The 14,654-nt window shown below is 38.9% G+C and overlaps 1 protein-coding gene across 3 annotated transcripts in view; it reads right to left on the bottom strand.

The window, feature by feature from the left end:
- The window catches only part of gnal (guanine nucleotide binding protein (G protein), alpha activating activity polypeptide, olfactory type), a 60,460-nt gene that overhangs the window by 35,364 nt on the left and 10,442 nt on the right, over nt 1-14,654 (bottom strand). For all 3 annotated transcript variants that reach the window (XR_008905433.1, XR_008905434.1, XM_056737905.1), the window contains exon 5: nt 3,182-3,279. Coding sequence is in view for 1 of the 3 variants with exons in the window: in XM_056737905.1 (XP_056593883.1) it covers nt 3,182-3,279 (98 nt within the window). In the remaining 2 variants the exon portion in view is untranslated. The remainder of the gene's footprint in view (nt 1-3,181; nt 3,280-14,654) is intronic.

Genomic DNA, 14,654 nt, shown 5'->3' with positions numbered 1-14,654 from the left:
GGTAATACAAGTCACGTGAGAGTAAACTGTCCTGTAATTGGTCATAGCACAGACGCTACATAGATTCTGGAATAGAAAAACCCTAAAAAGTACTGTCAGAAAAAACGCACTGGAATGTTGCTTTATTTGAGAAAAATGCACTTCTGCCCATTTTAGCCATTTTTTTGTCAATCGTTGTGATGACAGCCACTGGCTCGAATCAAATGTTAGATGCAAAACTTTGTATCTGTTGGTTCTGGCTACGTCTTTCGTTTAGCTGTGGTGAAGTTGTCGATGTGTGAGAGGCGCAGCAGAAATAACAGTGTGCTCTTTGTCATCCTGACCGTTATCAAACTGAACCATCTGCATGCTGAACTTCCTCCTGCAGATGACCACAAAAAACACACACTGTCACTAACATGCATGCACCATAAAGGCGCAGTATGTGCAGTGGCCTTGGGAAAAACACTATGATTTCCGCATCAATCCTGTAGGAAATTAACTTTTTGAGGATGAACAAATGATGGCAGTCATACATAACCCAAGCCTAAGTAAGTAAACTCAAATGTGCTGTGTTATTGTTGAGAGCTTCTTTGCAACATGAATCTGAGAGTTTAATCCATGCATGACAGATATTGCCCTTGGTCACCGGTATTCTAGCTTTATATGCCACAATGTACTGTATTAGGGTGACCATATGAGCCATTTCTTGCCAGGATTCGGGTGCGTCTTCCGGGAGTCGCATTTGTCAACCACATACGTTGAGGTTCTCACATTTCAGTAAAAAAAGCAATATAAAATTTACATTTAACATCGCTTTAGACGTATAATCATTGTAGTTCATTGTAGACATTCTTACCTTGAAATATAAGGGCTGCCTTTATAAAATAAAACCTGAAATAATAAACCTTGATGACTTATGCAGTCGACACCCAGAAGAAGCATCCGAATCCTGGCAAGGACGTGTCCGGGAGAAATGGCTCATATGGTCACCCTATACTGTATGCCACAGTTTGACTTTGCACTCTACATGTTCCAATGTCCTGAATGTGCAGCCAAATACAGTATACTGTAGACACGATCAATGAAATACAGAGAGATATTCCTACCCTAGAAGCATACAAGTATGGTTGCCAAAGCACCTCATCAAGTAAATCAAACCATCAGCATAGCATGTTGCTAAAAGCTTTGTAGTCCAGTCAAGACACTCTGCTTCTGCTTTTGCCCACCAGATACTTTGCTGCATCAAAAATATTTAATTATTTTAAGCAGGACAATATGTTCTGAATCATACTTAGGGGTGGACTCACTTTTGTTGCCAGAGGTTTAGACATGAATAGCTGTGTGTTGAGTTATTTTGAAGGGACAGCAAATTACACTGTTATACAAGCTGTACACACACTACTTTACTTTGTCGCAAAGTCTAATTTCTTCAGTGTTGTCACATGAAATGATATAATAAAATATTTACAGAAATGTTAGTGGTGTGCTCACTTCTGTGAGATACTGTATATGTGTGTGTTGGTACATCGAGGCACTATCATGAAAAAAATACTGTGATAGTTCGCTGTATCAATATTTTTGCACATCCCTATTGGCTACTGCAGTGCATTACACAAGAAATATTCCTATGACTAACAATAACCCTTTTTCATTGATTCATTATTCATTGTGCTTTAACAGTTAATATATTGTATCATTACTCGTGTATCAGGATATGTATCATATTGTGAGGCTTTTGCCAATACACAGCCCTACACTTTAACGAATCTCTAAATCAACTAATAAAACACAAAGCAGAGTTTAAAAGCCCATCATCTTGCTGTTCAGAGTCAACGTTTTGCTCAGGTAAATGTGTATATGCGAAATGTAGGGATGAGCGAGTACAGCATTATCTGTATCTGTTAACCATATGAATTATCTGTATCCGTATCTGTACTCGGACTGGGCGGGACCTAACCCGGAAGTGGGCGGGATTTAACCTGGAAATTGGGTCGGGTTGGGGCGGGGCGGGGCTTTAACCGGTATGTTATTTTAAGCATGTAATTGATATGGGTTGATCAGAAATTGTTATATTTATTGCTGATTAGAAAAATATTTACATGACAGCATCAGCATTGAGCTTCAGATCAATGGTTTTGATCACGATAACAAATGAACTATATACAGAATAAGTTTTGCAAAAATGAATACAACACATGCGGTTGCAATTATGAAGTAAAATGTAATGAACAAGAGTTTGCGTGAAGTAAAAAAAACTGGTTAGAGCCAGCTGACGGTTTACAAAAGAAAAAAAAACTCCGACAGGCAGAGACGCAACGCGAGTCGCATTCTACAAGCACCACGTCTGAACAAACCCCACGTTTATCAAAACTCTACTGGTTAATAAGTAAGTACTACAAACCGAATTAAAAAACTGAAGCTGAAGAAACCTAAATGTTAACGGAAAAGACCCGCGAACCTGAGTGACTGAGGGAGAGCAACACAATACATCTATATGTGTGTAGGGGAGGGGCGCTGTGACTAGCCTATCACAGAACGTAGACACAGTCAGCTACCCAATGAGGATTTTTATTCAATCCGAGCACAGATATTGACTCGTATTACTCGAATGATACTTGTACCCGGCAAAAGCGCTTTATCCGTACCGGATACTCGTTTCAGCCGAGTATCCGGCTCAACTCGAAATGTCAACGAAATGTGATATTCTTGAAGCTCTCAGTGCAAACACCCAGTGTGTGCATGTCTACCTGCATGCCTGTGCATTTATAGATGTGTGTATCACCAGCACTTTCTAGGAGACAGTAAGAAAGACACTCTCAGCACAGTTCTGGAGCAGTTTATGTGTTCACATCCCTATAGAGTGAGATGTTGCAAACTCCACGAGCATCACACGTGCAGTACACAAAATCATCCTACTCTTTTATTTAGACACGCAGAACAAGCAGATTACATATAAAAAACGAAGTTGAATAACTATTGATTTTAATTTATTAGATGTTCAGCACTACTTCCTGGTTAAGAAATGCTAAATATGCCAGATTCCTTGCCATTTCACGTTATATGGCAAATTCAATTTTAATGCCTGGATTCCGCAATTCTGTACATGGCATCGCATAAATCAAAGGACCCTAATAATGTCAAAATGAGTGAATTTATATGAAATTATGGAGTAAAGCTGAAGGAAATTGCAGATACTCACTATTGGGCACAGTCGATGAGCTGGTACTCATTTGAGCGCTCAAAACAGGCCTTAACCCCCTCATCATCCCACAGACGCTTTGCATGCTCAAAAAACTCCTGTTAACAAAGAACAACACAAAATGGTACAGAAATGAGAGAATACAAAACTGTCATTTTCACTCAATTTACAACAGTGGTTTCAAAGAAAACAGCTAAGGACAAAAACATCTTATTTACAAAAGGGATGTGTAGAGGGCTGATTTGTAAAGTACCCCTAAGAGTACAGTTTTATCAACATACACATTTTTTATTGCAAAAAGAAACATTTGAATAATATTGTCTGGACACTTTTGGCTATTGCTGTATGCAGGGCGGTCCAAAAACCTAATGCTGCGATCTTGATATTCAGTGAAGATTCAGATATACTGCATTCTCATGGTGATTGATGTCGATGATATTTTGAGCATTTGCTCTTATTAACACCGTGTATACACCGGGCGCGACACGACACAAGTCTATTTCTAATGGGATTGTTGCATCCAGCCGCATCCAGTGTGGAAAATTTTTGTTATAATGGGGTCTAATGTGTTCTATTGTCTTTTGTCGTGTCGGCTGCGTCTGTTATAGACATGGTGAAACTCTCCATCATTCATTTGGAAAAAACAACATGAACATGACTATTCATAAGAATCATGAATAAGCATCTTTGTTGTCCCTCATTCATTTCCCTGCTTATCTTTTTTAATCTTTTCCTCATCTCTGACCCACTACCTTTACACCAAAGTATAATAAATGGCCATGATAAAAACAAATAAGGTGAAATAAATAGAGCAAGGCCTTTGACATTTTTAACTCACATATGATCTCTTAAAGACGTATTGATTTATTTAGATACATTTCAAGAGACCGTAATTTTTTTCCATCTCTATAGCAAGTGCAGACAGGGGATGGGAGGTTCTAGGAAACTGCTTTGTTTTTCACACCTCTTCCTCAGAGAATACAGAGAGCTATACAGTAATTAGGCCCCTGGTGAGGGCCCATCATATAATCACCACAATACAGCAAAACAAATGGATAAAGAGATGTAAAACAAATGCATTACAGCTCATGAAAACCACAACATGTTCTCTAAGACATCTCACAATTCATATGTTGTCAAGCAATGACACCTGAGAAATAGTCCTGTCAAAACCCCAAAGCTTGGCTGTGTTTTAAATCCGGCAAGTTAAAAATATTTGTAGAAAATTCAATTAAATGTTGCTAAACATTACATGATAGTTAATGTACTTTGTTTGATTGAATTGTTTGTAATTTGCATTCAAAAAAAAAACCTTAGCAATGAAGAAAAACTGCAATGTCTGTGTGAAACAGATATATACACTGTTAAATATGAGAAGGGTATGAGAAGCTGCATCGCACGGCATTGATGGGGGCATGGAGCCATAGAAATGTACACTGTAGCAATTTTCTAAAAATCTTTCCAAATTTGAAGACTGCACTAGTGTGACACGCTCTCTTAAGAAAAATGTAGGAAACTGTTTATAATTTAGGAAACAGTGAGGTTTTGAGGTTTGTTTGCTGTCTGTTTACAATTTAATGCACGATGGAGCATTATAGTGACAATTTTTTCTACCATTATTGATAAAGGTGTACCATCAATAAATAAAGATATTGTTAAGGATGCGGCAACTTGACACGATTTTTCTACAACACTTCGGATGCTATTAGATTGTTAATGATAATCTTAAATCTATAATTTACATTATTAGTAAGTTTATTTATTTTTTATTTAGCCTTGTTGTGCAAGCACTGTTGAGCTTGTGCAGAGGCAGCAGCTTTGGCCAGAGGGGAACTGGAATCCCCTGGTTGGGCCTGGGTTCTCCTGAGGTTTTCTTTCTCGATTGGAGTTTTGGGTTCCTCGCCACCGTTTGCATATTGTTTTGCACAATTTGCCTGGCCGGGGGGCTGCTTTAGAATTTAGAAGTTAGACATGATTAATATTGCATATAAGAATTTATAGTCTGTTTAATATTTGACCTGTGGTTCTCTCTCCTTTATCTCAAATGTGTGCTTTCACTGTGCGTGTTTTTGCTTGTGTGCGTCTATGTCAATGTGTGTAAGTATGTATGCATATTGTGTGTGTGGAGCATTTGTATGTCTGTCTTTTGTTGTTTTCACCATCTTCTTGTTTTTACAGATATATGCCTTTAGTTGTTTTTCTTTTATTCAATGTGTCTCATGTACAGCTGCTTTATAACAATGAAAATTGTAAAAAGTGCTATATAAAGTTGAGTTGATTACCCTTGTTATATTTGTGCAAATAAAATAGTCCAACCCATTTTACTGCTTTCAATGTGTTCATTTCATTGCAGCTCATTACTAACAGCATGCAACGAAAGATGTCACAACACAAGAGGCAAACATACTCTAAGAATGTTGTCATAGAGTTTACAAGTTTTCTCCGAACGCAATGCTCAAAGAAAACAAGACTGAAAGACACAAAGACACACAACAGCAGCGTTCTATTTGTAATGGTGGTCTTCTCCTCCTGTTACACACACTTCTTCACAGTCGGAGAGGATGAGATCCCTTTGGAAGACTCGTTACAAACTGGGGTGTCTAGGGAGCGTGAACAAAAGATAAACATGAAAACAAACTTTACTGACAATTAGAGGCCTTTCATTTCGCACAGACATTTGCTACCTGCACCTTCATTAGTCAGAGAGAGGACAAAAGAGTCATTAGGAGGGATTTAAGCGGGATGCTTGTGACCCTCTTGAGAACACGCTAATGACAGGCTGAGCTCACCAGAGTCTTCCAGAAGCCCTGTGCTACTGTCACCACTGAGCGCTACACTAATCCACTGGGGCTCACACAGACAGACGAAACTACAAGCAATATCAAAGAAGGCAAACACACAGGCAGGTGAATCTCATGGTACACTTACGGAGAGCAAATACGAATGAAGTCACCTTTTTTTTAAACCAGCGTAAAACTGTTCCCAATGCTTCTTTACTGTGAATATACAGCTGCACCAGATGAAAAACCTACTTTAATTCCTGCATTTCATTTAATATATTCCACATCCAAAAAGAAATGTGTTTAGAGAATAGGCTGAAAAAGGAAAAAACGTCCAGAATGCCAGGGCTATATTGAGTGACATTTATGTGTGACATATATGTCTTGGCAAAGAAAAAAATTACCAGTGTAAACTTACAAGGTGCATTAGACAGAGCTGTTTATTTGTGTGTTTGTCAATGTGTGACGTTTATCTATGGCGCACTGCTAATTTACTTACTTTTTTACTCTGCTGTTCTCACAGCATCAAAATCAGGAGGGTTAGGAACAAAGCCATATCATAAATGAAATATAGCTAATTCACAGAGACGTTGTCAGACTTCTCCAGAGCACTGAATTAAAGCAAAGGTCAAGAAAGCACCAAAAAATCTGCCTTCCTTTGGGCCCTATCATTTCCGCGAAGCGGAAAACGTGATATCGCAGAAGCCCGGCATAAAAAATGTATTTCCTGTATAACACAAAATAGAGGTGGGCAGAATGACTAAAAATCTATTTCACGGAATGAGTAATTTTATTTCACAGAAACAATATATTTCACGGTAACAAGTTCATAAAATAATTTATATCTCATATCTATTTCTTCTTGGATTGATTTTATTTATTTATTTATTACAGTTCATTTACTGTAAATGTAATACTGTAAGCGACTCTGTCTTTAGGTTTGTATATTCTCGCGCTTGTCTTTGAACTGCGAGTCTCTTGTGACTTCACACGCGTCTCCCAAAACAGGAGGTAGCAGCGCATCACGTTAAAAGTACTCATGCGAATCATACAAATCTACAACAAGTTCGATTCGTTATTATCTTACACCATCAAAGATGCATGCGAGCGGTGTGATGCAACACGACAAAAGACAACAGAAACCAGGATAAGGCATTTGTCGCGTGTCATTGTACCGCGTCCAGTGTGGACAGGATTTCTGTTTATGTAGGATTCTAGCTCTTTGTCGCACCGCTCGCGGAGCAGAGCAGAGAAAACGTTTTGAATCCATTCCAATCGAAGTGCACACTGGTGCAAAAGCTCAGCTTTCTTATGAATGGACTGAAAACAGAGTGTGAGTTTCACGATAGAACAAAGCAAGAACATCATGCAAGAACATTATGGTAAAATTAAGCTATGTCCTGGGGAGAAAAAACTATCTGCTGCTGTCAATAGCACAAGTAACCTACTGAAGCACCTAACAAGACAACATAGACGAATACTTTTGAGTGATCTATGTACATCAACACATAACACTGCTGCATACCCTGTTAAGCTTGCGAAACTTGACTTTACATTTACATTTATATACATATACATTTACAGCTTTCCTGTAGCTCAGTGGTGAGAGCATTGCGTTAACAACGCAAGGTTGTGGGTTCGATCCCAGGGGATTGCACATACCTATGTATATGTTTAGCATAATGCAATGTAAGTCGCTTTGGATAAAAGCGTCTGCCAAATGCATAAATATCCAAAGTGACCTGCATTTCATTATCCTTATACAACAAGGTTCTGATTCGGTGGAGCTAACAGGTCCAAATAGAGTTGGTATTGCCCCCTCTTTCAAGGACAGTCATTTCACATACCCTGCAGTGAACGTGCCAAGGTGTTAAAGCAATCATCTGTGAAATGACGCACGCACAGTAAAACCCTGGGGTTATACTCCTTTGGTATCATTTGAAAAATGAATTGTAACCGTAGAACACAGGTTCTAGACATGATACTCACGCATCACAAATGAGCAACAGTGTTTGGGGGAGGAGAAATACGTTTTCGCGGCAGTCTCAGCAAAGCGTAGGCGGGGACTATGTCTAGTGACGTAGATACACGGGTGTACTAGTCCACATCTCGTTTGTGTGATTAAGAGTCGACTCCCATTTTTACAAGCAATTAACTTTGTTATTTATTCACCTTTCGGACTTGGTAGACAGCTTACTTTCAAACACGGCAACATAGACTGCAAGATATGATTTTTCATTATCTCATGCTAGGTACTCTTTAAGTATTTTATCTTGGTTGGTTATAGTCCGTTGCTCACTGGCTCTGAAACATACAGACAAACCATGGGTCACAGGAGGGGTGGGATGTTGATCGGAACCTTCTGGAATGGCGAAGTTGATAGAACAAAAGTTATTTAAGGCTCTGGACTGCGACCAAATTGATTAATATCTAATCTTTTTGCGTTATAAATTTAATTTGCAAGAGGCGCATACAGACACTCCATTTCGTCTCCCCTCCTTCAGCCATGCACTTATCTATCAGTTCCCTCGCCCCACAAAGACGTAATATGCGTGGGTGATAGAGCAGAGCAAAAAATAAATATCTGGGAAATATTTGGTATCTGCAGGCTAAGGTAAAAACGTCGATATTAAGCATTTTTTATGACCATCTACATCGATCAATTTCAAAGTAAATTTGCCGATAAATACATTTATTTGTGAAACATGTTATTTGGCTCTAATGCAGCTTCATCTGTTGTAATGCCACTCTCTGGCCTAGAGCAATGCCCGCCCACCGCCCATCTGATTTGCTAAAAGTCACGAGTCCGGCCAATCAAAGCGGAAGGCTGAAGACACTGAAAAGCAATGCTCTTACCACTGAGCTACAGGAAAGTTATTGCACATCAGTTGACGGAATAGGCATTTCCATGTTATTTTAAGTCATGCCAATTGAAAAATACAAAACATTTTAAAGCATCAAGTACTCACGTGCTCTCAAAAGACGATCAGTGCAGTCAGTGCGCTCAGGCAATGTACACGCACACGGGACACAGCCGCAACTTAAACAACTCGCAACAAGTTTCAGATTGATCTGCAGATCTGCGCAAGCCCCAAACAATGGCACAACAAAACAGCAAGATTCTTTGTCAAATATGTTGATTTTACTGCACGTTTGGCCTAGGGATGCGTCACGAATTCCGAATATTCAATTAGTTTATTTAATTATAGAATTTCGAATAGTTTGTGCGATCTTAAAAAATATCGCTGTGTATTCACGCGTAAGGCGTTTATGTAACCAAAATGTGGCGCTGCCAATAACGACGCACCTAAATCCTTAATGATGTCAGTCAAGAGGGTGGGGTTATGCTATGAGGAGAGTTTGTGTTGGGAAGTGACGTCACTCACAGTCGACGGTCAAGAGGCGATGCCCTGAAAATCCGTGTATCATTCGTTCTTTTCATATTCAATTGAGATTTCAAAATCAGAAAATTAAAAAACGGTTTGTTATTTCGTTATTTGTTTATAAATGTAATACCAAAAAACAAATAACGGGTCATTTTTCGTACTTTTGATTTAATGCTCAGATCAAAAATAGGAAATGAAATAAAGGGGGCACGACCGATTTTGATTTTTAATTTGTTCGATTTGCGTGAACCGGAAGTTATCTTCGTGTGTGTGTGTGTGTGTGTGTGTTGCACTTGGAAGTTTGCCGCAATTGCAAAAAGTTAAAAGAAGCCTGAAAAACCTCAATCTTGCCGTGATTGAATCAGTATTTTTTTGTAATTTCGTATCGACACCATGGCCGCACTGGAATCATATGCTGATTTAATTAAATACTTATTTGAAACTGTCAAGACACAAAGAGATTTTCACTACGCTGCAAAAGATGGGTATCCGACGATGCTCTGAAATGAGACGAGGCTAAATCCAGCTTCTTATTCGCAGTTTCTTTTTCACGCTTAGCTTCTTAGGGACCATCTCGCGTTTCTCTTCTTTTACGTTTTTAAAATAAAAACTTTTTTGTGTATGTGTCTGTGTGCGCGCGTGTGTGTGTGGGCATGTGTGTGTGTCTGTTGGCGTGTCTGGGTGTGTGTCCGCGCGCATGTCTGCCTGCGTGCGTGTGTGTGTGTCTGTTTGTGTGTGCGTGCACGCGTGTGTGTGTGTGTGCGTGTGTGTACAGAAGATGGGCTGCTGCTTGCTGTCTAAGTCATGACATGCTGAATGCCCCTTGAGATGACCGTGAAATTCACGTGGAACCTCCATCACCCACTCCCCTTACCATTCTCTATATTACTTTGATAGAACAGTTTTTTAGGCAGCCTATCTCCACCATGAATATTAATCAAATCCAAAAGTACCTACATGTTTGAAAGTGCAATATTCTAGTGCAGTACGTTTTTTTATGCATAAGTAATTTACGTGTATATTTGTAAAAGCATAGTATACACCGTTTTGTTATACTTTGCATATCTATAATTAACTGTCCCTCTTACCTCTTATGTAAATTAATTATTTTCATCATTGATGTATTTTATTTTTATTCTATATATTTATTTTTTACCATTTCCTGTGTTTGTCTATACTGTATTTTTTCATTCTGAGCTCCTGAAACCACAACACGTTGCTTGTCTGTGTGTGCAAAATTGGAAAAAAATGAAGCTAATTCAATTTTTTTCTGATCCATCGTTCTTATACAATTTATTATACTCTTGTTGGTCTTAGCCAGTGCATTATACACACATTACAGTTGAAAGAAAAAGTATGTGAACCCTTTGGGCTTACTTGGATTTCTTCATAAATTGGTCATAAAATGTGTTCTGGTCTTCATCTAAGTCACAAAAATAGAGAAACACAGTCTGCTTAAACTAATACCGCACAAACATTATACATTTTCATGTTTTTATTGAACACAACATGTAAACATTCATACTGCAGGGTGGAAAAAGTATGTGAAACCCTAGGCTAATGACTTCTCCAAGAGCTAATTGGAGCCAGGAGTCAGCCAACCTGGGGTCCAATCAATGTGATGAGATTGGATGTGTTGATTACAGCTGGCCTGTCCAATAAAAAACACACACCAGTTTTGAGTTTGCTGTTCTGAAGAAGCGTTGTCTGATGTGAACCATGCCTCGCACAAAAGAGCTCTCAGAAGACCTACGATCAAGAATTGTTGACTTGCATATAGCTGGAAAGGGCTACAAAAGTATATCTAAAAGCCTTGATGTCCATGTGTCCACGGTAAGACAGATTGTCTACAAATGGAGAAAGTTCAGCACTGTTGCTACACTCCCTAGGCATGGTCGTCCTGTAAAGATGACTGCAAGAGCACAGCGCAGAATTCTCAATGAGGTGAAGAAGAATCCTAGAGTGTCAGCTAAACACTTACAGAAATCTCTGGCACATGCTAACATTTTTGTTGACAAATCTACAATAAGGAAAACATTAAACAAGAATGGACTTCATGGGAGGAGACCACGGATGAAGCCACTGCTGTCCAAAAAAAACATTGCAGCAAGTTTGAAGTTTGCAAAAGAGCACCTGGATGTTCCACAGCACTACTGGCAAAACATTCTTTGGACAGATGAAACCAAAATTGAGTTGTTTGGAAAGAACACACAACGCTATGTGTGGAGAACAAAAGGCACAGCACACCAACATCAAAACCTCATCCCAACTGTGAAATATGGTGGAGGGGGCATCATGGTTTGGGGCTGCTTTGCTGCCTCAGGCCCTGGACGGATTACTGTCATCGATGGAAAAATTAATTCCAAAGTTTATCAAGACATTTTGCAGGAAAACTTAAGACCATCTGTCCGCCAACTGAAGCTTAACAGAGGATGGACGATGCAACAGGACAACGATCTAAAGCATAGAAGTAAATCAACAACAGAATGGCTTCAACAGAAGAAAATACGCCTTCTGGAGTGGCCCAGTCAGAGTCCTGACCTCAACCCGATTGAGATGCTGTGGCATGACCTCAAGAGAGCGATTCCCACCAGACATCCCAAGAATATTGCTGAACTGAAACACTTTTGTAAAGAGGAATGGTCCAAAATTTCTCCTGACCGTTGTGCAGGTCTGATCTGCAACTATAGGAAACGTTTGGTTGAGGTTATTGCTGCCAAAGGAGGGTCAACCAGTTATTAAACCTAAAGGTTCACATACTTTTTCCACCCTGCACTATGAATGTTTACATGTTGTGTTCAATAAAAACATGAAAACGTTTAATGTTTGTGCGGTATTAGTTTAAGCCGGCTGTACTTCTCTATTGTTGTGACTTAGATGAAGATCAGAACACATTTTATGACCAATTTATGAAGAAATCCAAGTAAGCCCAAAGGGTTCACATACTTTTTCTTTCAACTGTATGTTGTACAAGATACATGTTGTATAACAGCAAAATGTAGCGCAAAGTGATAATGCACAGAAATAAGTTTTGCTGTCAGACATAAGCACATAAACACAACTGAGAGAGAACTGGTAAAGGCGTTTACATGCAGCGCGATATTGGAGCAATGGGCAAAAAACTACCTCTGCTGAGTGGGTTTCGCTTACGCCGTTTATGAGCTTTCCCTGATAAAAGAAAACCTTTTTAGGCGTTTACATGACCTTACTTGTTATCAGCTTATTAAGCATAACTGGAGTAAGAATGTGCATGTAAACACACTCAGTGTTGCCAATACGTAGAGCGCAACGTTGCCTGAGGAAAAATGGAACGTGGCACCAACGTGGTCACAACGTAAATGTGTTTGTTGGGTGTTTGGATTTACAAACATGAACACAATTCGCTTGTTAATAAGCACATGGTTGCCCAGACAGAGGATGTGAAAGAATAAAGCCAAAATCTCCATTCTTCAAGGTGTGTGTAGTGATTTTATCCGAAGATGTAAATCAGAACTGACAACAGAATCAGAAAACCTGTAAATGAGAATGGCTTTAGTGAGCAATAAACTGTATTATAATACAGAATTCAGAGAATAGAAGTGAAAAAGGTCTGAAGTTGCAATTAAAAAATATGTGATGACGTAATAATTATGTTAAGTAGGGGATAATGTACAGGCAGCCGGTTGTTCGCGTCAGGTCCTGATCATACTGTCGGTGATAATTTCTTGATAACAGCCGGCTGCCAGGGACGGATTAATGCACGGGCCTACGGGGCATGTGCCCAGGCAAATTTAATATGTGTACATTTTTCATTTATTTTATTTTCTCAATAAGATAGCGCTTAATACTGTGGAATAAAGTGATTATTTTTGCAGTTGTGAAGTATAAAGCATAGCGAATTAATCAAATAAATAACCTTAATGCATGCCGCGCTGTTGAGTGGGACATCTAGAGGTGAGTAAAAAACACTGTGTAATATAAGCGTGTTGAAGACAGTAGAAGGCTAAATAACAACATGACTTTAAAACCACAGAAATATGTCAAAGACATCTCAGTTCACTGTCTTTAATAGCCATTGAATGCAGTCTTGTCAGACAGCTGGATTTGGATTACGTTGTGGAAGAGTTTTCACTGAGGAAATCACGAAAGATACCTTGTTTTTACTTTGGTTTTTACCTAAGTTAAAACCAACTTTTTTGTTAAGATTTATGTATAAATCTTATAAAGATTTACACATTTTTAATAAGATTTTGTTAAATGTTTTGGTGATTGATATTACTTAATTTGTAATGCATGGACTGTTAAATGCTTGTCATAATGCAGAAATGTAAATTATGCAAGGAATAAGCCTATTCCCACGTAATATGAGTTGGAGAGGTCAGAAGCTTTTTTAGGTATTGAGTACTGTGAAATATGAATAAACCAATTTTTTTTTGTGCAGCAGACATTTTCTATTCTGCTGAACTACTAATAGGCCTTTATTATTTTTCTATGTAAACACGATCAGTGGTCGGGAACCATAGGCTCGCGAGACACACGTGGCTCTTTTACAAAAACCACGTGGCTTGCCAGGTGTCTTAGTCTTTATCAACATTTGAATGTTAAAAAACATAATACATATGAATATTTCAGGTTGTCCTGGTCAATACATGCATGCAGTGCTATGCGCAAGCGTCATGACACTAATTAACGGCAAAGTGCGAGGACTTTAGAATAGCGAGCGTCATGCTTTTATTGAAAGTTATTCGTTGCCTCGATATGTAATGACATGTAAAAACTTTAAAAACAAACCAAGTATCCAGTGAGCAGATGGAAGTAAACTGTGACGCGTCAGTATGGATGCACTGTGTTTAACTCTTTATACCTGTGTAAGAAGTCTTTCTTGCATATGAATCATATTAAGTCCATACATACAGCTGTCAAGGTTGACAGAGGAGTTTCAATGCCAGTATGTATGTGTCTTTTCCACGTACGAACCGAACTACAATATCTATTAGCAAGATAGTAGTTATGTCTCTTTCATGAGGTGTTCCACTGGTTTGCGCAGGCCGATTTGCGTATGACATCAAAATGCCATGAGACCAGAGCTGCTCTCCTGTAGCTCAGTGGTAAGAGCATTGCGTTAACAACGCAAGGTTGTAGGTTCGATCCCAAGGGATTGCAAATACCTATGTAAAATGTATAGGATAAAGCAATGTAAGTCGCTTTGGATAAAAGCGTCTGCCAAATGCCTAAATGTATAAATGTAAGCTCCTTGTGCTTTTAAAACGTTCTCGCAGTACCCTGATGTCAGATATTCGGCGATCGATCTGCAGTATTTTAAGAAAT

Source organism: Triplophysa dalaica, chromosome 23 (assembly GCF_015846415.1).
Source record: "Triplophysa dalaica isolate WHDGS20190420 chromosome 23, ASM1584641v1, whole genome shotgun sequence".
Taxonomy (NCBI): Eukaryota; Metazoa; Chordata; class Actinopteri; order Cypriniformes; family Nemacheilidae; genus Triplophysa; species Triplophysa dalaica.
The sequence above is the reverse complement of the archived record's forward strand: the minus strand, read 5'-3'. Positions and strand labels throughout refer to the sequence as shown.